This window comes from Oncorhynchus clarkii, chromosome 30, assembly GCF_045791955.1.
Source record: "Oncorhynchus clarkii lewisi isolate Uvic-CL-2024 chromosome 30, UVic_Ocla_1.0, whole genome shotgun sequence".
Lineage (NCBI taxonomy): Eukaryota > Metazoa > Chordata > Actinopteri > Salmoniformes > Salmonidae > Oncorhynchus > Oncorhynchus clarkii.
This window is the reverse complement of record NC_092176.1, coordinates 479,912-507,895: the sequence shown is the minus strand read 5'-3', so window position 1 is coordinate 507,895 and position 27,984 is coordinate 479,912. Positions and strand designations below refer to the sequence as shown.

Here is a 27,984-nt window from a genome sequence, read left to right as displayed (position 1 = left end):
TTTTGGGGAAATCCCCATTTCTTTCATCTTGCAAGATTTCTCCTTCTGCTCTTGGTAAGGCTTCTCCTCCACTCTCTTCGCCTGTTGTTCCCTCCTCAGCCCGAACTGGGCTTCCATCTGGGAAGGCGTCCATTTCAGGGAAGAGATGTTCCCCTTCTTTAGGCGATACCTCGGGGTCCCACTGTAGAAGGCTTCCGTCAACAAAGCCTGCCCCAACAAGTATATCATCAGGAGTGGCAGACATGTTACCCCCTCCCACTTCTGGGCTTTCTGGCCCAACTGGAGGAAACTTTGGTTGTTTGTCTCTTTTCTTTTCAGGCTCTTTTTCCCTGGTCGGTTCTTCTGAGTGTGTTAGCCGATGCACTTGTTGTATCTGGTCTGCCATTTTCTTGATTCCTCCCCGGCGCTTTGATCGATTCCGCTGCTCCTGCTCCCTCCGGGGTCCCTTCTGGTGAATCAGCATCCTCTGTGTCCTCATCTCTGTATGGTTGTGTCCTTCTCTCCGTCGGGACTCGGGTGCAGTGGTTTAGATGATACCACGTCTTGCTTCCTTTTTCACTTGGACGGCCGTGTTTGTGGCTGTTGCCACCTCGTAGGGTCCTTCCCTCCTCGGCTGATCCCACTTCCTTCGGAACACTCAAACGTAGACTCGATCTCCTGGTATCACTGGGAGAGATCCTTCTGGTCCCCTTGGATCATCAGATGTGGAACCTCTCATCCTGGTTCAGATTTCTGCCTTCTTTCTGTGGGGCATTCATACTTAGAGACTTATGGCCTCTGTTCTATGATTACACCATACATTCTCTTACTTCCATCACTCATCACACAAACTGACATTCCAGCTGAAGCTGGAGAACCCTTCTCCATCTGGTTTCCTAAACATAAGACTTGGAAAACAAAGGACAAAACATAACAGTATTGACAATGTTATGTGTTATGCATGACTGTATTCATGAATACTGAAATCTGAGACCATGACAATTCCCACTCTCTCTTCACCTGACTCTATGCCTCCAGGATACTTTTCTGCTGGACTCCACAAAAATGGAGGCCCTAATTGGCTTCCTCGTGCTTTCATCCAGTCTTCCCCTTTCGGCCGCAGGTTCTGAGAGGTGTTCCCAAACCATGTCATTTTTTACTTAGTTCCCCATCTGCTCTGTTTCAACTGATAAACATGTGCATAACCTTAATCAACATTATTCCTTCTTAAAGTAATTTAACACGGAATGGGCTTCCACATTGAGCCTTCAACATGTGGTTTAGAGTACAACTACCCTAACATATATTCTTATTCACATGATACATTATCAAATAAAACAAATAACCCCCAAACTCAACCCAGTATGTCTACAGTAGAATCTAGTCTCTCTCTCTCTCTTTTGTTTTGTTTCACGTCCTCTGTCATGGTGTTTTCAAGCTCACCCATTATTCAGCTGGACCTTACTTCTTGTGAAACTTATGCACCCATCATAGAGAGACATGACAATCTTTACCACTGCAGGTGCTGTAAGAAGTATATCCCCAGCCCGGTGTATCTTGATGTACACTCAGTTTCCAGAATTCAGCCCATGCCCTTCCATCTGGCGTCTTTTCCTGGGAACATACATACTAACTCATGGGTTATTTCCTGACAACAGACTTTCTTCTTAGAGCAAGATCACTAAATCTTAATTTTTAAATAACAGCCCTATGTAAACATTCTGTCTTAAATACCTGGCCTCTTGCCACAAAAATATTCATAATGATAGCCAAATTATGGTCCCTACCGTAACTGCTGCAAGAATAACATGTAATCAGTCAAGTGTCTTCCAGTTGAAAGAATATCCAATCCTAACAAAACTAAATCCTAAGCTTCTTAAACTTTTGCTCTAGTGTTCAAAATGCCACTACTTATTACTTTTACCATAATCTAGGTATGTGTAATGTTCTATTTACTTTTAGAATTGTCCCTATATTTTTACAAAACCAACTGTCCTTCCTTTTCTGTGAATTATCTTGTCTATCTATATACACTGTTTCTAGAAATAACACCCCCCCCTTGTTACCATAACCTTCATATGAGCCCCCAATGTAGTTACAGTTTTTCTAACCCATAACACATAAGTCACTACTCCTAATTTCCTTCCATAGTTTGATACATACTTAAACATTCTCAAATCATTTTTAGTCAATTTATATCAGTCCCTCCTCAGGAACAATATACACTCTTATTTTCCTCAAAACAAAAATAAATTGACCAAACAAGAAAAATGGTAAAGTAAATTATAATAACTGCATATTTGCAATAAATTACCACTATTTGTAATGTCTTCTTGTAATGTCTTCTTCATCCTTGGGTGTTATCACACAACAGACTATACTTTTTATTCAATTACTTATGTCATTCCAATGTATCACTCCAATTACTATGATATTGTAAAATAAAAGAAACAAAAACCTTTAATTTAATATTCTGTGAATTCTGTCAATCACCCTGTCTCAGGATTAGTTTCCAGAGCTTCCCTAGGCCTAATAAATTTAAACAGTCCTATAACCAAAACATAACTAAATGTTGTTTTTAATTGTCCAATCCAATATTCAGGATAACAGTCCTTAGTGTTTACTTTAACTCAAATTTGACCTACTCAATTCAATACATCTTTACCCTTTAATAATTAACATCATACTAAAAACGTTTAATACCAGTAATATCTATATTTACCATGCACCCTTTTACCTCTGTTTTTCTGTCATGAGTAGCCTGGAAATAAAAGGTAATTATCCCAATCCCCTTTAGTCTTTCTTCTCCATGTACATATCATTCCAGATACAGGTCATCAGACACAGTTGTCCCACACTATTCAGCCAGTAGGGTGGGTTTGAGTTTCACACCCACTTGGTGTTATGATAGTCTCTCCCAAGCATTAATGCATTCTGACATTACATTTCCATGATAACTCCCTTATTCTACTGGCGATCTCTCAGATGAGTTACAGATTATGTAGTTATCATCATAACCCTTGCAGAAACCCCCACTCCAATAACCTATTTGGAGTAACTGTTATCCCTTGTTTACATATATTTCCATTTTATATGTAGAATGAACAAAGCACATTTTGTATTTACCCAAAGACCATAACCCCAGGGAACTGATATGTTCTCCTATAACCCCATGTTAAATAAAAATAAACCTATTTGAATAACTAGTCAATTCAAGATTACAACTCTTCATCTTTTTCCCAAGGAAATAATGGAATTTCAAAGTGATTGTACACTTTGAATAGAGACTGGTGTTTCTCAATCATTTTATAATTAAATCCCACTTGTTCCAACAATTTCTAGTGAAGTTGATCAATCTTCAATGGAAATTCTTAGGGTTCAGGGCATTTGACACCATTAAAATGTTTCCACTCTCCTTTCTTTAGAAACAACTTAAATACATTTTCAAAAACATTTCCATCCTTCTGCATACCCAATTTGAAACTGAACTGAAAAAAACCCTTCCAAAGGAAACCCACTATCGCATATAGGCCAAGAATACACATGAGCCGGCCTCACTTATCCGGAACTCCAGTTATAGCCTTAACCAGATACTAAGATTTTTAGTGGCCAAAATATCTCTAACTGCTTTCCTCAGTACTACAGTTTCCAATGACATTTTGACCAGAGAAAATGTAACCCCTTTTTTTCTGGAAAAGAAATGTACATTTCGTTAACATTCACCATGCCACCCTCTAAATCAGCAAGCTAATAGTATTACATATACTAAAATCACCTTACATTTCCCGAGCATGCGACAGAAGCTCCAGCCATGCACAGAACGCACAATTCCCCCCTGCTCGGCCATCTGTATCCTACCCTTAGAAATTGAATACACCCATACTCTACAATTTGCTTTTCTTCTAACTATTTTTTACCACGCTTGTGATTTTTCATATACGTTTATTTTCCGTATTTTGACGCTAATAACAACTTCTCCACGCATTTTATCACCACTGAAACCGCCATTTTAATGCAAAACGACTCCGAGTGGGGCTATTTGTAAATTACATCGGTACCTTACTATAAGTTAGGTAAAACGTGATCTAGTACGTATTTCATCACATAAACTGTACTCTCTATGAACCACTTTTTGATTAATCAGAGACTATACACCGCTTGGTGAAAACTTCATTCGTACTAACCTTAGAACGATCAGTTGTTGTTCTTTTAAAACAGGTGTAAATTCCTGTATTTCTGCATTCTCTGCTATCGCATTCCAGTGTCATCTTACACTAATTTTCCCCCACACTAGTTAGCCCTGCTCTACAACTTCTTACACTTCCCCCATCGTAATGTATTTCTGATGATATAATGTTAATTAACATTAAAACGCTGGTAAGTTAAGCTTCTTGTTATGGTTTTATGTGATCGTTCCAATTCATTATTTTATTTATCCTGTTTACCGGGTAATGTTGCCCTACATTGTAGCAAACCGCTCCTTCATATTCAAATCGAATTGGTAGAATTAACATGCGCTTCTTTCAGCGACTCTATGGCTTTATTAAATTTCGCTATCTCTATATTCCAGGGAGAAACAGTCCATTTGTTTCCATGCCACTATTTATTTTTCCTAAACTCTCCCATCGCATTATATACTTTATTTACTATTTTCCAAGGTAGATCTACCCTACTTTCTCAAATAATAATTTATTAGTCACATCACTTAATACCTCCTATTAAAACCTACTCTATAATGTCTACAACTGTATTACTGAATACTACAGAAGCCTTAATGTCTTATTCTAGTACAGCACCTCAAATATCACTGTGTTTTTATCTTTGCTTATACTATTACTTTAACTTTATTCAATGTATTAAATCCTATTTCATATAATTTTCCTTCTAATTCAGCTTATTTATAATGTCTGCACTTTCTTATCTCTTTATTTATCCGCTTGCTATATTCTCTCTTAGCCTATTTTACTGTTTAATTCCTGAGGCTATTTTTAAATTGCAGCCTCCTATTTCGTTTACAGGGCTCGTGATATTTTCAATGTGTTCTAGACTTCTATTTTCATGCAATTCTCACTTTAGCCTAGATTTATTTTAACCAGTATATTTTAGTTTATCTGTATATTTGTAAGTTATTTCTTCCTACTTCGCATCCGTTTTATACTATCCATGCCTTGTTTAATACCTCTTTTTAACACCTATTGTAATTTTTACAATGGTCTTTTAACTCATTATCCAGTCAATGTTTTATGCTTATGTATAACTTATCTTGCCCAATATTTATCGATTTCGTTCCTCTTCCCAGTGAGAGTTAAATGCGCTCTCTTTCTCAAATTACACTTAGTTAACTGTCAGAGAGGCCTGCGCATTCCCAGTTGGTCACAGACACACAGCCTGTTCTTCCTCTTCTTTCTAATCTGCTCATTCATCACAAATAATTATATTACAGCATTCATTCAATCCTTTTGTCTTTACCTAAAAACAAAACAGTTTATTACCTAACTTAATTCACTTCCTCTACATAAGCTGGTATTATCCTATAGGATTTTTCACGCATACCCTTCGTTTTTACCTAAAAACGACCTATAGTTTATCCCCTAGTTTAATACACTTCCTCTACATAAACTGGTATTATCCTATAGGATTTTTACGACATGACGAGACTACTGTCTAATCGGATCAGCTTGTCTTCATATCCTATTCATCCACCCCGTATTGATCTTTATTCTACGTTAGAGCAATATCGTGGCGCGACCTACTGATTTATAAACCCCCGTTTAGCTAGACGGAGCGTTTTATATTCGCAGGATTTCCTTTTTCAGTTGAACGTCGCACAATCAGGCCAGCGTTCTTTCTGTGTTTTAAATATTCACCCGTACAGACCTTCATTTCAAAGCGGTAGCCATGTGTATTTATTTTCTAAATACTCATCCGTACAGACCTTTTCCTTGAAGCGGTAGCCATGAATGTTTATCTATCTACTTATCAATAAAGTAGCCTACCCATTCAGTCCTTCAGCTAAATATTTTGAAGCGGTATCGCAGGATTACTTATCAATAAAGTAACCTACCCATTCAGACCTTCTGGTAAATATTTTGAAGCGGTATCGCAGGACTTCTATAACTACTTATTTTATTCAAGCCTTATAAGCAGGTAGCTGTAACCCTGTGCCCAATCCCAGCCCCAACATGCCAGAATAACACACCCTACACCAGCGAAGTTCACAGCCCCCACCTACTTACTCACTAGACATGCATGCACATTCATTATACAATTTCCAAGCTTACACACATGCATGCAAATTCATTGAATTTCAAAAAGTTCTTTCGTTTCTATAGTTTTTAGGAAATTTGAGAGAGAGAGACCTACTTGACGCTCCTCTTGCTGAGGCAGGATCTCTGAAGCGATCTACGCAAACATTTCACTGTTGTCTTACCTTAGCTGGGTGGCCACCCTTGTTTGCCCAGATCGTCCAAAGATCCCGCTGCCAGCCAAGAACGTTATTCAGTCCCTAATTCTCCTGGCTAGCTCGCCAATTATGTAGTGGCAAATTGGTTCAAATATGACACAACCAAGAACTTTGTGAAAATCAATATAGACTTTTAATACAACAGTATCATAAGCCGGAGCGGTCCGCGGAACACACACACTTTTTCAGAGCCCTCGCTCTGAGTTATACACCTACCATATAAGTCCCTCCCATATGCAAATGAAGTTACATCCCAATCCGTGCTTCCTGCTTGTTCAGCCCAATAACGCCCCCATCTGCTTTCCATTAGATCCTAATGGTGACAAGACCCTTGCTTTGACCCTTCACTCAGCTTAATGCGTTCTCCTGTTTGTGTGTTATCTAGGGTCAGCAGACTATGTGTCTCTTCTGTTTTTAGCATGCTCAGCTATACTAAAAATACTATACATTCCCCTTTCCTGTGGCCTGTGTTCATACCCTGTAATTAACTCCATGTGTCCCTTTCATCTCCTTTAGCTTTAGGGTGCCTAGCTGTTCTGGTCGCCTTCTCTTCATATGGTTGTCTAAGATCAAACAGACTTGTCTCCTGTGATGTGATTGATGTCTGTAATCCATCAATTGGTCCTTTGGCTGACCCCCTCCTTAGATAACCTCTGACCTTTGTATGTCCAGCTGCCCTAGGTGTTGCCCTCTCCCATGGCCCCACTCTGGCTTCCTGTCCTATACAATAGACAATGTACCTTACCAGAATGGCAAATGCCATTATATAGGACAATATATTTATCCATATATGTACCTAATTTCTCCCACATATCCCCGAAGGGAAGCTAGTCCTCGAACCGGAAAAAGGTCAGCGGAATTCTAAGTAAGTATTTTCTCAAAGCTAGGTTACTTTGTTACTTAACTGCTTACAGCAAAATAGGATTGATTCTCGATGAAAAGGATTTACGTATATTATTTGCTAATTCATCACCGCAATCAAGTCAAATCAAATGTCCTTCGTACATCAGCCAAATCAAATGTCCTCCGTACATCAGCTGATATCTCAAAATGCTGTACAGAAACCCAGCCTAAAACCCCAAACAGCAAGCAATGCAGGTGTTGAAGCACGTTGGCTAGGAAAAACTCCCTAGAAAGCCAAAACCTAGGAAGAAACCAGGCTATGAGGGGTGGCCAGTCTTCTTCTGGTTGTGCCGTGTAGAGATTATAACAGAACAAATCAAGTTAAATACACCTAAAACAAACCAAATTCCCCCATGTCCTTTTAAGATGTGTCTGTTTTGCATACTGAGTCCTTCAGTAGAATTGTCGTGTTATTTGTCAAAATATTCATGAAATGTTTTACATACTTATATATTCCAGCCTACATTTTGCGTTGTGCTACCTTGGATGGTTGGACCGGAATCGATGAAGCAAAACTGAAGGCATTCATCAACAAGTGAAGGTCCAGAGCAGTACATACAGAGTAGTGACTACTAAAATATTTTTGTTTGTGTACAATGTGCAATAAGGTTCATTTAAGAACATACTGTTATGGGCTTACTGGTGTCACATGTAGGTTCAACTTTTTGTTCACTACATCTGGTGGGTGACAACTGGCTATTTTCATCTCTACAATATTATTTTGGGGTTTACCTAATGTTTTAAATCAGGTACAAGAGCATATGCTGTATATTAATTTTATTTACGTTCCTACAGTCAATGGAACCCAATCTGTGTTGGGAATGAAAAGTGAGATGCATTGTTAATATAATCAAGTTGAATACTGTTAGTGAATCACTGTTGAATACATTTGTTGAACTGTATCAGTTTATTCTTATTTTTTTAACAGGTAATCATAATTAATAATATGGCAAATTAATGCTAACAAATGAAATTCTCAATTGTCTCATATCTCATTAATCAAGCTCGTGTATAGCTTCTGTAGTAATTATAAGAGAAACACATGAGACACAGAGGAGACGTTGCACATACAATGTAGAGCACTCCTTTATGGCTCATACCTAGATATTTCTGAAATGATCACCTCAGATTAGTCTAATAAAACTCTCAAACTTGTGTCAGGAATTTATCATTATTTGTCCTTTAAAATAAGAGGCAAGAATGAGCTCAACGGTATACAATGATAAGACCTCCTCTGCTGATCATACTTCTCGAATACTGCTAAAACCATCATCTCAACTCAGCTTCATGTCCTACATACACTACCGTTCAAAAGTTTGGGGTCACTTAGAAATGTCCTTGTTTTTGAAAGCAGATTTTTTTGTCCATTTAAAATAACATCAAATTGATCCGAAATGCAGTGTAGACTAATGTTGTAAATGTTGTAAATTACTATCGTAGCTGGAAATGTTGTAATGTTGTAAATTACTATTGTAGCTGGAAACGGCTGATGTTTAATGGAATATCTACATAGGCGTACAGAGGCCCATTATCAGCAACCATCACTCCTGTGTTCCAATGGCACGTTGTGTTAGCTAATCCAAGTTTATCATTTTAAAAGGCTAATTGATCATTAGAAAACCCTTTTGCAATTATGTTAGCACAGCTGAAAACGATTGTGCTCATTAAAGCAGCAATAAAACTGGCCTTCTTTAGACTAGTTGAGTATCTGGAGCATCAGCATTTATGGGTTCGATTACACGCTCAAAATGGTCAGAAACAAAGACCTTTCTTCTGGAACTCGTCAGTCTATTCTTGTTCTGCAAAATTAAGGCTATTCCATGCGAGAAATTGTCAAGAAACTGAAGATCTCATACAACGCTGTGTACTACTCCCTTCACAGAACAGCACAAACTGTCTCTAACCAGAATAGAAAGAGGAGTGGGAGGCCCCGGTGCACAACTGAGCAAGAGGACAAATACATTAGTGTCTAGTTTGAGAAACAGACGCCTCACAAGTCCTCAACTGGCAGCTTCATTAAATAGGACCAGCAAAACACCAGTCTCAAAGTCAACAGTGAAGAAGCAACTCCGGGATGCTGGCCTTTTAGGCAGAGTTGCAAAGAAAAAGCCATATCGCAGACTGGCCAATAAAAATAAGAGATTAGGATGGGCAAAATAACACTGACACTGGACAGAGGAACTCTGCCTCAAAGGCCAGCATAACGGAGTCGCCTCTTCACTGTTGACATTGAGACTGGTGTTTTGCGGGTACTATTTAATTAAGCTGCCAGTTGAGGAGTTGAGTGGCTAATATTACGTTGATTCAATCACAATTCCCACAGTAAATTGTTAACTAACGTGGAAATTAAATTTAAATCTCGTGCTTCTCTGCACGTGCTGATATTTCTTCGCGCCCACGCACTACCACAGCTTAGCCTAGTGGTTTGAGTGTTGGACCAGTAACCGAAAGGTTGCTAGATTGTTTTACCTTGTCAGCTTGGGGATTCAATCAGTCGTTCTGCCCCTGAACAAGGCAGTTAACCCACTGTTCCTAGGCCGTCGCTGTAAATAAGAATTTGTTCTTAACTGACTTGCCTAATTAAATAAAAGTTAAATAAAAATTAGAGGGAACATTGGTTGAGGTGATTGGTGGATGTCCTTGTTACCTACAGGAAGTCCCCAGAGTGCTGTGCATTGAGGAGAGCCAACGTAACCTACTTGATACAGAATGGATTCCTGAATCTTTTGTCTCTGTCTGCTGAGTAGAAAACAACTTCACCACCACACATTAGTGACAGTGGACCTGCATGGAAAGAGGGATGGAGAGAGAAATAGTTGAGGTCATTCACATTTATTGTAACTTCAAAAACAGACAGACTAAAAGTTATCACATCTTTATTGCAATCAGATTGTATCTCAAAGTATGGTTAGCAGTTTACAATATTGGCTATTATTTGGTTCAGAGCCTGACATCTCTTCCCCAGTGAGGGTCTTCCCTGTCTGTTCTCACCCTGCATTTCCCCCCTCTTCTGTCACACAGTCATGCTGGTCTTTCAAGTCATCCTCCTCTACTAAACCCCTCCTCGACTTAAGTACAAAGCTCTTAATTAAACCAAAGACCGTATAGAAAACGAAACCACTTTGGCTTTGGTTAAACCAAATGGTTAAACATTTGCTAAATGTTAGTTAGCTAGCTAGCAGACGTTAACCTAGCATGCCTCAATAGCCTGCTTTAATAACAGAAGAAACAAATAACTACTTACTTCAATATTGACATATTTGATTAGCTTGCTAGTTGGTTATAGTTTTTCAGTAGAGAAACTATCGAACTTAACTTTGTATTATTGTCAGACATCGTTCACCATCCCCTTTCATCTCGCTGTTAAAAAAAAATCAGGTTAGAGAGCAGTCAAGCCGTGATTGGTCCAAAAATCTGACCAATTGCATTTCAGTAGACTGCTATAGGCTATGTTCATTGGCTAGAATGTCCCCGTTATACAATTATGGTAAGCGATTGCGAGAACAAAATTTATTTTGGAGAGCAAACTGAAAAATTGGTGTGAGAGAGAGAGAGAAAAGACTGTGTGTGGAGTCGTGCAGTCATTTGAGTCTTGACAGACGGTCCTCTACTCGCTCGACCACATTTCTTCTCTCTCGACTCAAGTGTTGACTCACTATAGCCCTTTCAACTTTTGAATCGGAGTATTCCCCATCGTTTATCAGTGCAATTTTGATAGCCAACTAGCTGAAAAGGATTGAGAGGATTTATTTAATGTTCCCTCGTTAGATTTTAGCTCATCTCGCTCTGGCTAGCATTAGTTGTTGATCTTGTTGATGTGCATAACTGAGCGAGAGACAGCTTACCTTTTCATGTTTGTTCAATACGTAAGCTTATTAAATATCAGTGATACTACCAAGAGCAGTGTGCGGTTTCCTTTTTCATGTTTGTTTGATCAATAGGTCTATAAAGTTCCCAAATGTAATAGAACTCAGATGGTATTGACATATTTCCAGAAATCCATTCAGGTATATTTCGTGGCTTTTGGAGAATGCGTTCTAATGTTCAAAAATTGTACTATTGCAGATGCCTGTAAACACAGTCCAGTTCAACGTGAATGATGGCAGGCCCCTGTGGCAAATGGCTTATTTGCATAAAGGCCTACTGTAGCCCTAATTGGCAATGGCACACCCATCTGTGTAGATGCCCTTACCTGATGAGAGAGATGATTGTTTTTTAGGTTTTATTTACTGCAGTGTCTTAATTGTCAAAATGCACGGCCGCTTTCCCACTCTACATTGCTATAGAATTTGCATAAATGCCTTGGGCTACTCTACGTAATTCCCAAACATTCTACAAATTTATGAAAATTACCATATACTGTATAAGTGAGTCTTTCTGGGTAAGGCGCTAAGAGCTTTCCACACCTGGATTGTGCAACTTTTCCCATTATTCTTAAAAATAAATCTAATGAGCTATTGATCATTGCTAGACAACCATCTTCAGGTCATAGATTGTCAAGTAGATTTAAGTCAACTAACTTGGCCACTCAGGAACATTCACTGTCTTCTTGGTAAGCAACCCCTGGGTAGATATGGGTTTGTGTTTTGTGTTATTGTCCTGCTGAAAGGTGAATTAATCTCCCAGTTTTTGGTGGAAAGCAGACTGAACCACATTTTCCTCTAGGATTTTGGCTGTGCTTAGCTCCATTCCATTTTTTTAATCCTTAACGATTACAAGCATACCCATAACATGATGCTGCCACCATTATGCTTGAAAATATGGAGAGTGATACTCAGTAATGTGTTGTATTGGATTTGCCCCAAACATAACTTTTTCTCCTGAATACAAAGTGTTAATTGCTTTGCCACATTCTTTGCAGTATTACTTTAGTGCCTTGTTGCAAACATGATGCATGTTTTGTAATATTTGTAAACGCTATTATTGCATACAGAGTGAGTCCATGCTTAATTAATTAGTAAACATTTCTAAACATAATTCCACTTTGACATTATGGAGTATTGTGTAGAGGCCAGTGAGGACAAATCTGAATATAATCAATTTTAAATTCAGGCTGTAACACAACTAAATGTGGAAAAAGTCAAGGGGTGTGAATATCTTTCTGAAGGCACAGTATATATGCACTATTGCAACACTGAGACCTGAATATCACACACACATCTTATCGTTGCAAATAATTAATTTAATACAAGTAGTCAGTCAGCATGTTCATGACATGCCCAAGAGGGCAGAGGACAAAGAAAGGAAAAGAAGAATACGAATTGATACAGGTCTTCCATAATGCTACATAGGAGAAAACCCAAAAAATAAAACATGGTGTCAGGATTAATTATAAATAATACAGGCAAGGTATTGTTTTGGTAGAGCCATAGCCCTTCTCTGCTGAATTCGTTAGGGGAGAGATACTGTATATACAGTGTTTCTCACATGGCACCATATTCCCTATAAAATGCACTATTTTTTAACAGGGCCATCGGCCTCTGGGGTCTCATTTATAACCGTTGCGTGAAATTTTACCCTAGATATCTGCGTGCGCTATTTCTGAAAATACTGCGCAAGTACAAAAACATTAAGATTCATAAATTTGACTCACGTCACACACACACACACGTTTCCCTTTATAAATGAGACAGTCTTAAAGCCGCGCGTTTACAAGCATTATAACTCCGCCGAGTAACGCCCATTATTCACATTTTACAGTGACAATAATGCAATTGTTTTCTGTATACTTTGGAAGTATTGGAATTAGGCCAAGACAGTATAACTAAAGGAAATATCAAAGGCAAACTTGATCAAATGTCTTTGGTGTTGGCATTGTTAAATATTTTTGTGACATTTGCTGTATTTGACTGTTTCTGAAACACAAAAACAACTGCAAATTGTTTTGGATCGTTTGAATTCAATGTTTTGCATTTACTTTTTCACCAAACCTAAATATGCTGCACTGCCCGCGAATTTGAAACACTGTCTACTCTGATTTTTTTCCCAACTACAGTAGGTCTACTTACAGTGGTAGCCTACACACTTCAATACAAAACATCAACTGTCTGTTCACCTGTATGTTATAAACCGCACTCCCTTTCGGATGCGCATCTAATAGTCCCAATGAAATAAGAGATGTGCATGTTAATTTGTTGTATCGCTACTTCAGGAATATGAACTCATGGTCAGAAAAGGTGCAATGGTTATGATACATGTATTATGTTTCTAAATTAAAATATTGTCTAGGCTACTCAAAGTTTTACATTACAGTATTCAGACGTAGCCTTCAAACGTCAAAGGAAAAGCTGAACCGTCTGTTCTACGGTTAACATGTGTTTGGATCGGATCGCACAGGGCAAAATACTGGTAGCTTATCGATTTACTGCTGTGAAGTGGGTCCAATTAAATGAGATGGGACGAATGGTATCTTATACTGACTTGTTGTAGGCAAGGTGAGGAATTTATTCTGCAATGATCATGGAAATGAAATGAATAAGAAATACATTTCTAATTATTATAGAATACAAAGAAAATTGATTTTCGCTCTTCTCACTAACAGCAAATTATTGCAAGTTATTATATTTTAGCTACAGGTTTTATGTTATGAGTAAGTCATATTTCCCATTTGCACAGGGCTATTAGGGTACTTTTGCCTTGTTGCAATACTATACGAATGCATGGTCTAAAGTTTACGGGAGAATAAAACACATTCTCATGACAAGTACAGTTTTTATAAATGCCAAATGCTAATTTTGGGGCATATTTTGTGAGTATGCAACCTTTATAAAATGAGGCCCTTAGTCAAAAGTAGTGCACTATATACAGTTGAAGTCGGGAATTTTACATACACCTTAGCCAAATACATTTACACTCAGTTTTCACAAATCCTGATGTAAAAGTTCCCTCTTAGGTCAGTTAGGCTCACCACTTTATTTTAAGAATGTGAAATGTCAGAATAATAGTAGAGTGATTTATTTCAGCATTTATTTATTTCATCACATTCCCAGTTGGTCAGAAGTTTACATACACTCAATTAGCATTTGGTAGCATTGCCTTTAAATTGTTTAACTTGGGTCAAACGTTTCGGGTAGCCTTCCACAAGCTTCCCACAATAAGTTGGGTGAATTTTGGCCCATTCCCCCTGACAGAGCTGGTGTAACTGAGTCGGGTTTGTAGGCCTCCTTGCTCACACACACTTTTTCAGTTCTGCCCACAAATGTTCTATAGGATTGAGGTCAGGGCTTTGTGATGGCCACTCCAATACCTTGACTTTGTTGTCCTTAAGCCATTTTGCCACAACTTTGGAAGTATGCTTGGGGTCATTGTCCATTTGGAAGAGCCATTTGCGACCAAGCTTTAACTTCCTGACTGATGTCTTGAGATGTTGCTTCAATATATCCGCATAATACCATCTATTTTGTGAAGTGCACCAGTCCCCCCTGCAGCAAAGCACCCCCACAGCATGATGCTGCCACCCCCGTGCTTCACGGTTGCGACAGTGTTCTTTGGCTTGCAAACCTCCCCTTTTTCCTCCAAACATTTCTATTTTTGTTTCATCAGACCAGAGGACATTTCTCCAAAAAGTACAATCTTTGTCCCCATGTGCAGTTGCAAACCGTAGTCTAGCTTTTTTATGGCGGTTTCTTCCTTGCTGAGTGGCCATTCAGGTTATGTTGATATAGGACTCATTTTACTGTGGATACAGATACTTTTGTACTTGTTTCCTCCAGCATCTTCACAAGGTCCTTTGCTGTTGTTCTGGAATTGATTTGCACTTTTCGCACCAAAGTACATTCATCTCTAGGAGTCAGAACACGTCTCCTTCATGAGTGGTATGATGGCTGCGTGGTCCCATGGTGTTTATACTTGCGTACTATTGTTTGTACAGATAAACGTGGTACCTTCAGGCATTTGGAAATTGCCCCCAAGGATGAACCAGACTTGTGGAGGTCTACGCTGATTTCTTTTGATTTTCCCATGATGTCAAGCAAAGAGGCAATGAGTTTGAAGGTAGGCCTTGACATACATCCACAGGTACATCTCCAATTGACTCAAATTATTTCAATTAGCCAATCAGAAGCTTCTAAAGCCATGACATCTTCTGGAATTTTCCAAGCTGTTTGAGGCATAGTCAACTTAGTGTATGTAAACTTCTGACCCACTGGAATTGTCAGAGTGAATTATAAACAAAATAATCTGTCTGTAAACAATTGTTGGAAAAATTACTTGTGTCATGCACAAAATAGATGTCCTAACCGACTTGCCAAAACAATAGATTTTTTGTTGACAATGTGTGGAGTGGTTGAAAAACGAGTTTTAGTGATTCCAACCTAAGTGTATGTAAACTTCCGACTTCAACTGTAGGGAATAGGGTGCCATTTGAGAAACAGATACAGTATAGCTAGGAGGTCAACATGTAGGCCTATAGGGGCTGCCTGCATCTGTGGATCTACAGCAGATATGTACAGTTGCAGACAAATAATTTGGCACCCTTGCACTTTTAAATAATTCCCCATTTCTTCTCAAATAAGTTGAAAATGAAAAAAAAACTGTCTCCACACTATTGGATTTTCAGCATTGCAGAACCAAATATATTTTTGTGAACTTAAGTTTACAATTTTAACTGAGAAAATAAAGACAAATGGCATGGACAAAATTGGTACCCCGGAGCAAGTACTTGGTTGCACAGCCTTCGGCCAAGATAACTGCCAACAAATACTTATTGTAGCCATCAATGATCTTGCTGCATCTTTCTAATGACAATTTGGCCCACTCTGCAGCAGCAAACTCCTCTAATTCTTCAATGTTTGAAGGGTGCCCACTGCCAACTGCTGTTTTCAGCTTTCACCATAGGTTATGGATGTGATTTAGATCTGGACTCGTCATTGGCCACTCAAGAAAAGTCCAGTCTGCTTTTTGTGTGTGTTTGGGGTCGTTGTCCTGTTGGAAGACCCACAATCTTCAACAGTTTTTTGGCACTGGGTTGAACATTGCACTCCAAATCTGAAGATTTACTGTCTTGCACACATTCAAGGCACCCAGTACCAGGGGCAGCAAAGCAACCCCACAGTATTATCTAACCTCACCCATAATTGATTGGAGGGTGTTTTTTTCTTTGAATGCTTCATTTGGTCGTTGGTAGACATAGGAAGAACCCACTGATGAAGGAGACAAGAAAGCGTGATTTAACTTTCTTCTTTTTTTAAAACCACCTAAACAAGTCACAAGTCAAACATTAGTAGGTCTGGTAATTCTGTTGTGTTGCATCTGGTACTGCTGGCCTTGAAAGTGCACAAGGCATCATGAAATCAGCCTGATTGTTAGGTGTTTTGTAGTCCAATGTTCAACCCAGTGTCCAAGAACTGGGTCTCCATTGAAGGTTGTGCATCTTCCAGCAGCACAACTCCAGAGATAGAAAAAAAAGCACCCAGGAATTGTGAACTGGACTGTTCTTGAATGGCGAGTGAAGTGGCCAGATCTGATTCACATCCAAAACCTATGGCAAGATTTGACAGCAGCATTTCACACTGTGAGAAATTTTACAACATGTCACAATCGGAACACAATCAGAATGATTGAGAAGTAGTCACCTAATTTTCAAAGGCCTTTAAAACGAAGAAGCAAAAATGTGGAAACTATGGATATAACTTCCTCCGCGCTCACGCAATATCATAATTCATATGTGCGCCACTAGAAATCCCTGCTTCAGCATGTTTCTGTTCACAGATACATCCGGAAAAAATACACCTTAATGGCCTGCTAATGTGCCTGGAGCTTGTAGGCTATACTGCAGAGAAAAAACCCATAACTGATCCAAATGGTTGCCCAGTTATGGGGCTGGATGCAGTTATTTTGAAATAAATATGCATTCAAAACACCAGGCTTTTGAGAGGTTATTCAAATGACAGGCTAGTCACTGTATTTAAAAAAAATATATATATATATATATAACTAGGCAAATCAGTTAAGAACAAATTCTTATTTACAATGACAGTCTACACTGGACAAATTCGGACGACGCTGGGCCAATTGTGTGCCGCCCTATGGGACTCCCAATCACGGCCGGTTGTTATACAGCCTGGACTCGAACCAGGGTGTCTGTAGTAATGCCTCTAGCACTGAGATAGTGCCTTAGACCTCTGCGCCACTCGGGAGCCCTAGAGTTTTGTACCCACTTAACAATAATAACATTCTTCATTACATTGTTGTTGCAGCCTAGGTAGGATACGTTTGTCCCTAAAAAACTGAAATAGGGTAGATTTTCGAGCTGGTACCTGGGGACTGGAAGGGAGCGTACATAGTGTAAGGCTACCTATGACTTCGTTATCTAATAAACTTTTTCTGCTGTGTAAATTGACTGGATATATCCACTGCAGTATTACGCCTAACAATGAGCTTATGAATTATGGGCTAATATGCTTCTAACTTGAATAGGCTATAGGCTACATCTAAAGCCGGTCTGTCTTTGCTCTGTTTCACAAGTACACACCTGGCCTCTCTGCTGCCACCGCTATTCCTCTTAAAATCTTCTGGAGTTCCAGGAAAAGCCAGACTACAAAAGCTGGACACTTAATTCAACTGATTTTCTTTAGCTTTCTAATAACCTATTGAACAAGAAATGCACGCTTGCTCTTACTTGCTGAATGTAAATAGGCTACAGCATTAAGAACGAGCGGGGAGTTGGAGAGAAGCCCATATTTTCCTCTAGTAGGCTGATATTAACACTGGGCTACATACATCCTGACAAAATACATACATTATGAGTGGCTTGCTAATGTACCTTTCTGGACCTTCTAAACTTTTGAGAATAGACCCAAACAGTTGCATAGTCAGGCCTAGGCTGTAAGCCTAAGCAGTTATTTCGGCCTGAAACAAACTGGACGTTTGAGCGGTTATTCAAATTAGCCTACATCACTACAGTTTACAGCCTATGGACAATTGTGTACTCACTTGATTTTCACTGTTGTAGCCCAGGTATAATAATTGTCTTGTCTAAAAACGTAGGCCTAATCAATAGCGGAGCTTTGCATGCCCGGCGACCACAGAGCACAGGATGGATCTGGATCTGCCATTTCATAATCTGTTAACTTTTTTTCTTGCACTTTGAATGGTAACTATTTAGCCTGAATGGCCTAATATCTAGCTTCTTACTTCGGCTACACATCACTAGCCTATCTTTTCCAGCTGTTCCCATGCACAACAGGTTATTGCAGGGGTAGGCAGCAGTTTGGGGTACAACATTAGCATTGATTTATATGCCTCAAACACACATACACACACTTGCAGTCATTGCTTTGATCAAATATGAATTGAGGAAAACAGTCTGACAATATGCATTTACATTGCAACCAACCCTTGCTCAATACACTTGAATGTAAGAGGACGTATTTACATGGCCAAACAGGGAGTCAACACATTCAGCACATCGATTAAGGAGAAAATCTAAATGATTTATTTCCTAATGTTATTCACCTCAGTGTAAGTTCCTGCAAGGGGCACAATGCGCAAATAAGGCTAAGACTTAAGTCCATAGGAAGGTTCAAATGTACAGTTGAAGTCGGAAGTTTACGTACACTCAGGTTGGAGTCATTAAAACTCCTTTTTAAACCACTCCACAAATTTCTTGTTAAACTATAGTTTTGGCAATTCGGTTACGTCATCTACTTTGTGTATGACAAGTAATTTTTCCAACAATTGTTTACAGACAGATTATTTCACTGTATCACAATTCCAGTGGGTCAGAAGTTTACATACACAAAGTTGATTGTGCCTTTAAACAGCTTGGAAAATTACAGAAAAGGATGTCATGACTTTAGAAGCTTCTGATAGGCTAATTGACATCATTTGAGTCAATTGGAGGTGTACTTGTGGATGTATTTTAAGGCCTACCTTCAAACTCAGTGCCTCTTTGCTTGACATTAATGGGAAAACCTAAATAAATCAGCCAAGACAGAAAAATAATTGTAGACCTCCACAAGTCTGGTTCATCCTTGGGGGCAATTTCCAAACGCCTTCAGGTACAACGTTCATCTGTACAAACAATGGTACTCAAATATAAACACCATGGGACCACGCAGCCGCCATACCGCTCAGGAAGAAGACGCGTTCTGTCTCCTAGAGATGTACATACTTTAATGCAAAAAGTGAAAATCAATCCCAGAACAACAGCAAAGGACCGTGTGAAGATGCTGGAGGAAACGGGTACAAAAGTATCTATATCCACAGTAAAACGAGTCCTATACCGACATAACCGGAAAGGCTGCCCGGCAAGGAAGAAGCCACTGCTCCAAAACCGCCATAAAAAAGCCAGACTACGGTTTGCAACCGCACATGGGGACAAAGATCATACTTTTTGGAGAAATGTCCTCTGGTCTGATGAAACAAAAATAGAACTGTTTGACCATCTATATGTTATGAGGAAAAAGGGGGAGGCTTGCAAGCCAAAGTACACCATTCCAACAGTGAAGCACAGAGGTGGCAGCATCATGTTGTGGGGGTTCTTTGCTGCAGGAGGGACTGGTGCATTTCACAAAATAGATGGCTTCATGAAGAAGGAAAATTATGTGGATATATTGAAGCAACATCTCAAGACATCAGTCAGGAAGTTAAAGCTTCGTCGCAAACGGGTCTTCCAAATGGACAATGACCCCAAGCATACTTCCAAAGTCCAGTTATTGGAGTGGCCATCAGAAAGCCCTGACCTCAATCCTATAGAACATTTGTAGGCAGAACTGAAAAAGTGTGTGCGAGCAAGGAGGCATACAAACCTGACTCTGTTACACCAGCTCTGTCAGGAGGAATGGGACAAAATTCACCCAACTTATTGTGGGAAGTTTGTGGAAGGCTACCCAAAACATTTGGACCAAGTTAAACAATTTTAAAGGCAATGCTACCAAATACTAATTTAGTGCATGTCATCTTCTGACCCAACGGGAATGTGATGAAGGAAATAAAAGCTGAAATAAATCTCTACTATTATTCTGACATTTCACATTCTTAAAATAAAGTGGACTAACTGAACTAAGACAGTGAATTTTTGCTAGGATTAAATACCAGGAATTGTGAAAAACTGAGTTTAAATGTATTTGGCTAAGGTGTATGTAAACTTCCGACTTCAACTGTATACAGTACCAGTCAAAAGTTTGGACACACTCATTCAAGGGTTTATCTTCATTTTTACCATTTTCTACATTGTAGAATCACAATGAAGACATCAAAACTATGAAATAACACATAGTCATGTAGTCCCCCCCCCAAAAAAAGTGTTAAACAAATCAAAATACATTTTATATTTGAGATTCTTCAAAGTAGCCACCATTATCCTTGAGGACAGCTTTGCACAATATTGGCATAATCTCAACCAGCTTCATAGTAATCTGGAATGCATTTTAATTCACAAGTGTGCCTTGTTCAAAGTTAATTTGTGGTATTTCTTTCCATCTTAATGTGTTTGAGCCTATCAGTTGTGTTGTGACAAGGTAGGGGTGGTATACAGAAGCTAACCCTATTTGGTAAAAGATCAAGTCCATATTATGGCAAGAACAGCTCAAATAAGCAAAGAGAAATGACAGTCCATCAGTACTTTAAAACATGATGATCAGTCATTCAGGAACATTTCAAGCACTTTGAAAGTTTCTTTAAGTGCAGTCGCAAAAACCATCAAGCGCTATGATGAAACTGGCTATCATGAGGACCACCACAGGAAAGGAAGACCCAGAGTTAACTCTTATCCTCTGCTGCAGAGGATAAGTTCATTGGAGTTACCATTCGTAGAAATTGCAGCCCAAATAAATGCATCAGAGTTCAAGTAACAGACACATCAACTGTTCAGAGGAGACTGCGTGAAGCAGGCCTTCATGGTCAAATTGCTGCAAAGAAACCACTACTAAAGGCCACCAATAAGAAGACTTGCTTGGGCCAAGAAACACTAGCAATGGACATTTAGACCGGTGGAAATCTGTCCTTTGGTTTGATGAGTCGAAATGTGATATGTTTGGATCCAACCGCCGTATCTTTGTGAGACGTAGAGTAGATGAACGGATGATCTCCGCATAGGTAGTTCCCACCGTGAAGCATGGAGGAGGTGTTGTGATGGTGCTTTGCTGGTGACACTGTCAGTGATTTATTTAGAAATCAAGGTACACTTAACCAGCATGGCTACCACAGCATTCTGCAGCGATACGCCATTCCATCTGTTGTGCGCTTAGTGGGACTATCATTTGTTTTTCAAAAGGACAAAACTATAATTTGTTTTTCAAACACTTTTTTGGTTACTACATGATTCCATATGTGTTATTTAATGGTTTTGAGGTCTTCACTATTATTCTACAATGTTGAAAATAGTAAAAAATAAAGAAAAACCCTTGAATGAGTAGGTGTGTCCAAACTTTTGATGGTACTGTACATTTGAAAATGTTTAAACTTCTTAAGATATTATACCATATATACAAGTAACAAATAATCAAGTACTGTAGTAGAAAACCTATATTGCATCTTTTTACCAGTCTTGTTTAGTGTTCTCTAAGCTCTTGACCACAGCAGGGAGTCCACGTTAGCCATAAATAAGACTTTACATACAGAAATATACACTACTAGATCAAAAGTATGTGAACACCTGCTTGTCAAACATCTCATTCCAAAATCATCAGCATTAAAATGGAGTTGGTCCCCCCTTTGCTGCTATAACCTGCATCCACTCTTCTAGGAAGGCTTTCCACTAGATGTTGGAACATTGCTGTAGAGATTTGCTTCCCATTAAGCTACAAGAGCATTAGTGAGGTCCGGAACTGATGTCTGGCTCGCAGTCAGTGTTCAAATTCATCCCAGAAAGTGTTTGATGGGGTTGAGGTCAGGGCTCTGTGCAAGCCATTCAAGTTCTTCCACACCGATTTCGAAGCACAGAATCCTCCAGAATGTCATTGCATGCTGTAGCGTTAAGACTTCCCTTCACTGGAACTAAGGGGCCTAACCCGAACCGTGAAAAACAGCCCCAGACCATTATTCCGCCTCCAACAAACTTTACAGTTGGCACTATGCATTCTGGAAGTTAGTGCTTTCCTGGCATCCGCCAAACCCAGATTCATCCATCAGACTGCCAGATGGTGAAGCATGATTCATCACTCCAGAGAACACATCTCCAGTGTCCAATGGTGGTGAGCTTTAGACCACTCCAGCCAATCGCTTGGCATCGCACATGGCGATCTTAGGCTTGTGTGCGGCTGCTAGGCCATGGAAACCCATTTCATGAAGCTCCTGACAAACAGTTCTTGTGCTGACTTTGCTTCCAGGGGTAGTTTGGAACTCAGTATTGAGTGTTGCAACTGAGGACAGGCTATTTGGACCAACTCCATATTAATGCCCATGATTTTGTAATGAGATGTTCAACGAGCAGGCGTGCACATACTTTTGAGCATTGTGTATTTTACAACATGTATGTATATTGAACCTATGTACAAATTATGCACATGCTTTAAATTACTATTGCACATTACGTAATAAAGTTGACTGTTGCTGATATCTAGATTGAAGCAGAGCAGCTTCAAGGTACAACAGCAGTAATCTCAGCGAACTAATGGAGCTAAACAGGAAACCCTCACACTTCCACCGAGGTCCCTCTCCCTACCCCCTGGACCACTTACCACCCAATGGGTAAACAATCCAAGTTTAAGCCTAGTTCCTCTGTCTGCTTTAGGAGACCCATATTGTTCAACTGACAGAATGATCAAACATCAGGCTTCATGGTCAGAAATAAGTGTTTCTTTGTGAAATAAATACAATTTGTAGCATTGTTAAAAAGGAATAAGAATCCGATGAAATAAAAACGAGTGAGATTAAAACATCACCCTGGACATCCAGGACAAGCAGCTTGTAAAAATTCCCTCTAGTGGGTTACAGAAAATAATATTTTTGTGATTTTCCTCTTCTTTTTTACGAAAATATAAGGATTTGTTTATTCTTTGCAGTCGTTCATAAAAAAAAAATATAGTGCCAACAAGGCCTCTTTTCAATATATCTACAGTACAATAGTCTTGCAAGTGAATTATTTTTAAAAAATCCTATAGTTTTAGCGTGTTAATTTACATAAAAATGCCTCTACAGTCATTGGCTTAATTTTTTTTTAGAATAAACGATACAAAAGGAGATATAAATATATCACTTGCTACTGAGAGTCTTGTAAATGTGTCTTTTCCTCTATGGCCTGTTTCACTATTTCAGCCAACTTCAAGCGGTCCACTTTGTCAGAGAAGGCCCGTCCTACAATGGAGACCAAAGAAAGAAATGTTGACTGGAACCAAATTTTAGGGAAATTCCACTCTTTTTCAACATAATTTTCATCTCCAGCACCATCCAACATCAACACATTTCAAAACTTTGTTTTTCTATATTTTGTTATCATACAGATTGAAGATGTGTTTACCGATGACATCATCCGGAGACACTGATGCCATCATCTGCTGTGCATCATGTGATTTTCATGTGAGCAGGTAAAGGTTACTAACTGAGGAATTCGAATTTTATGCTGAAAAAAGGTAGAACTTCCCTTTAATTATGGGATTTCCTCCACAGAAATTAGTGCAGTGCCTTCAGAAAGGATTCAGGCCCCTAGACATTTTCCACTTTGTTACATTACAGGCCTATTCAAAAACTGATTTTTTTTTTTTAAGAAAAATGTTTAAATGTTTGCCCAGAAATACTTTATTTACTTAAGTATCAGACCCTTTGCTATGAGACTTGAAATTGAGCTCAGATGCATCCTGTTTCCATTGCTCATCCTTAAGATGTTTCAACAACTTCATTGGAGTCCACCTGTGGTAAATTCAATTGATTGGACATGATTTGGAAAGGCACACACCGGTCTATATAAAGGTCCCACAGTCCGTAGAGCTCCGAGACAGGATTGTGTCGAGGCACAGATCTGGGGACGGGTACCAAAAAATATCTGCACCATTGAAGGTCCCCAAGAAAACAGTGGCCTCAGTCATTCATAAAAATGGAAGAAGTTTGGAACCACCAAGACTCTTCATAGAGCTGGCCGCCCGGCCAAACTGAGCAATCGAGGGCGAAGGGCCTTGGTCAGGGAGGTGACCAAGAACCCGATGGTCACTGACAGAGCTCCAGAGTTCCTCTGTGGAGATTGGAGAACCTTTCAGAAGGACAACCATCTCTGCAGCAATCCACCAATCAGGCCTTTATGGTAGAGCGGCCAGACGGAAGCTACTCCTCAGTAAAGGGCACATGAGAGCCTGCTTGGAGTTTTCCAAAAGGAACTAAAGACCCTCAGACCATGATAAACAACAAAGATTGAACTATTTGGCATGAATGCCAAGCGTCATGTCTGGAAGAAACCTGGCTCCATCCCTATGGTGAAGCATGGTGGTGGCAGCATCATCCTGTGGGGATGTTTTTCAACGGTAGTGACTGGGAGACTAGTCAGGATCGAGAGAAAGAAGAAATGGAGCAAAGTACAGAGACGTCCTTGATGAAAACCTGATACAGAGCGCAGAGGACCTCAGACTGGGGCAAAGCTTCACCTTCCAACAGGACAACGACCCTAAGCACACAGCCAAGACAACGCAGGAGTGCCTTCGGGACAAGTCTCTGAATGTCCTTGAGTGGCCCAGCCAGAGCCCAGACTTGAACCCGATTGAACATCTCTGGAGAGACCTGAAAATAGCTGTGCAGCAACACTCCCCATCCAACCTGACAGAGCTTGAGAGGATCGGCAGAGAAAAATGGGAGAAACTCCCCAAATACCGGAGTGCCAAGCTTGTAGCATCATACCCAAGAAGACTCAAGGCTGCAAACGCTGCCAAGGGTGCTTCAACAAAGTACTGAGTAAAGGGTCTGAATACTTAGGTAAACGTGATTTAAGTTTGTTGTATACATTTGCAAACATGGTGTATCATGGTGTAGATTAAACTATTGAATCAATTTTAGAATAAGGCTGTAACAAACTGTGGAAAGTCAAGGGGTCTGAATACTGTATACAGTTGAAGTTGGAAGTTTACATACACCTTAGCCAGATACATTTAAACTCTGTTTCTCACAATTCCTGATATTTAATACTAGCAAAAATGTCCTGTCTTAGGTCAATTAAGATCACCACTTTATTTTAAGAATGTGAAATGTCAGATTAATAGTAGAGAAAATGTAAAAATCAGCTTTTATTTAATTCGTAACATTCCCAGTGGGTCAGAAGTTCACATACCAAATACTAATTGAGTGTAGCATTATCTATAAATTGTTTAACTTGGGTCAAACATTTCAGGTAGCCTTTCACAAGCTTCCCACAATAAATTGGGTGAATTTTGGCCCATTCCTCCTGACAGAGCTGAGTCAGGTTTGTAGGCCTCCTTGCTTGCACACGCTTTTTCAGTTCTGCCCACAAATATTCTATAGGATTGAGGTCAGGGCTTTGTGATGGCCACTCCAATACCTTGACTTTGTTGTCCTTAAGCCATTTTGCCACAACTTTGGAGCAGTGGCTTCTTCCTTGCTGAGTGACCTTTCAGGTTATGTCGATATATGACTCGTTTTACTGTGGATATAGATACTTTGTACCTGTTTCCTCCAGCATCTTCACAAGGTCCTTTGCTGTTGTTCTGGGATTGATTTGCACTTTTCGCACCAAAGTACGTTCATCTCTAGGAGACAGAACGCGTCTCCTTCCTGAGCGGTATGGTCACATGATCCCATGGTGTTTATACTTGCATACTATTGTTTGTACAGATGAACGTGGTACTTCAGGCATTTGGAAATTGCTCCCAAGAATGAACAAGACTTCTGGAGGTCTACAATTGTCTGGAGGTCTTGCCTGATTTATTTTGATTTTGCAAAGAGGCACTGAGTTTGAAGGTAGGCCTTGAAATACATCCACAGGTACACCTCCAATTGACTCAAATAATGTAAATTAGCCTATCAGAAGCTTCTAAAGCCATGACATAATTTTCTTGAATTGTCCAAGCTGTTTAAGGCACAGTCAACTTAGTGCATGTAAACTTCTGACCCACTGGAATTGTGATATAGTCTGTAAACAAATGTTTGAAAATGTGTGGAGTGGTTGAAAAATAAGTTAATGACTCCAGTCTAAGTGTATGTAAACTTCTGACTTCAACTGTATAAGCTGACATTGCACACTGTATGCCATATATAGTGCCTACCATCCCAGCTGAGGCCCTGCAGCCCGTCTCGCAGTAGTTTGCAGTCTCGGTTGAAACGCCACGCATCATGCATCACCTCATTCAGTTTCTCGTCCTCATTCTCCCCTGCCACATACACACAGTTAAGTGTCAATTGTCTGTGCTGTATACCAAGTAAATGTGTAAGTGCATACATGTCTGTTTGTCTGTGCTTGTCAATAGGAGATGTACACCTGTATTGGTTGACGTGAAGTGTGTGTGGTGCGTTTGTGTGTGGGTGCGTTTGTGTGTGTGTGTGGGCGAGACTGACCAGCCTGTGGGAGGATACACTGAGCGATGACGTCTCTGAGTTTCTCCAGGGCCACATTGGCGTCCTCGCTGCCGTTCTCTGGATCGTGGATGAAGAAGCCATCCCTCTGCTTGCTGCTGTACCACAAAACACACAGTTAGGATATACCAGACACCAACCACATACATACATATTTGGTTTAGCAGTGCTGTTGAAAGTCACTCCTCACTATGGGCTCTACAGTCAGACAATGTGAAGCAGATCCTAACCAACTACAAAAGAGGCAGAGAGGCATGTAACAAGACAGGCAGGCAGACAGAGAGACCAACGGACCCTAGGAGTTTCCTTTTCCTCAGGATGGGGTTATTGACGGAGTTGAGTGGCTTGAGGCTGATGTTGAGGTCCTGTATTCTCATGTTAGCCAGCTGTTCAGCATGGGCCTGCTGGATCCCTGCTACCATTGCCTGGCAGAGGGAGAGAGAGTTGGCAGGAGACAGGAAGGGTCACAAGGCAAAGTGTTACACCATGAACATTGAAGTTTTTAAGGCAGTCAGCAAAAGTTTGGACCCCAGAGTCTCACAGCCCTGTATGAAGTATGACTGGGCCTAAGTAATGCTTTGAGACAGAGCTATATAAATGCTCTCTATCTCTGTCCATCCATCCAGGCCCACCTTGTCCATCATCATCTGTGCGGAGGGCAGCACGTTGTCCAGGGCCTCTGTGCAGTTGAGCCAGGGGTGTTCCAGTACACCCTCAATGGTCAGCCTCTCCTCAGGCTTCACCTTCAGCAGCCTACAGAGGGAGAGTAATATTAGTGAACTAGACTGTTCCTACTCAATCCAAACAATACAGCACTAAAGCACTGGTTGCAGTCCAAATTGGTTTTGCCTAAAATATCACTGATGAACCATGCCATCTGTTTTGAGACACCCACAATCCATGTTGGGGAGGTATTTGAGGACAATATCCTTGGCGCACACACAGTAAGACCTGCTGTAGGGACGTACTTGCGGACAATGTCCTTAGCCATTTCAGAGATCTGGCTCCACTCGTCCTCGGGGAAGTCAAAGCTGGCCGTCATGATCTTTTTGCGCATATCCTTGGGGATGGTGCGGCTGTGGTGCTTGGAGTAGAAGGGAGGGTAGCCACACAGCATCACATAGATGATCACCCCCATGGACCACAGGTCACAGCTCTGTACGCACAGCAAGGGAAAGTGAATGAGCCAG

The 27,984-nt window shown here is 40.0% G+C and overlaps 1 protein-coding gene across 8 annotated transcripts in view; it reads right to left on the bottom strand.

Annotated features, from left to right (window-relative positions):
- The window catches only part of LOC139389269 (MAP kinase-activated protein kinase 5-like), a 62,703-nt gene that overhangs the window by 12,833 nt on the left and 21,886 nt on the right, over nt 1-27,984 (bottom strand). For 2 of the 8 annotated variants that reach the window (XM_071135834.1, XM_071135833.1), the window contains 6 exons: nt 27,763-27,950; nt 27,427-27,547; nt 27,089-27,219; nt 26,777-26,889; nt 26,488-26,592; nt 23,251-23,581 (listed from right to left, as the gene is read on the bottom strand). In XM_071135834.1, coding sequence (XP_070991935.1) covers nt 23,487-23,581; nt 26,488-26,592; nt 26,777-26,889; nt 27,089-27,219; nt 27,427-27,547; nt 27,763-27,950 — 753 coding nt within the window. In that variant the 3' untranslated portion in view covers nt 23,251-23,486. Of the gene's footprint in view, nt 1-9,953; nt 10,706-23,250; nt 23,582-26,487; nt 26,593-26,776; nt 26,893-27,088; nt 27,220-27,426; nt 27,548-27,762; nt 27,951-27,984 lie in introns of those variants that run through there. The other 6 variants (XR_011629395.1, XM_071135835.1, XM_071135832.1 and 3 more) reach the window with 6 other exon arrangements.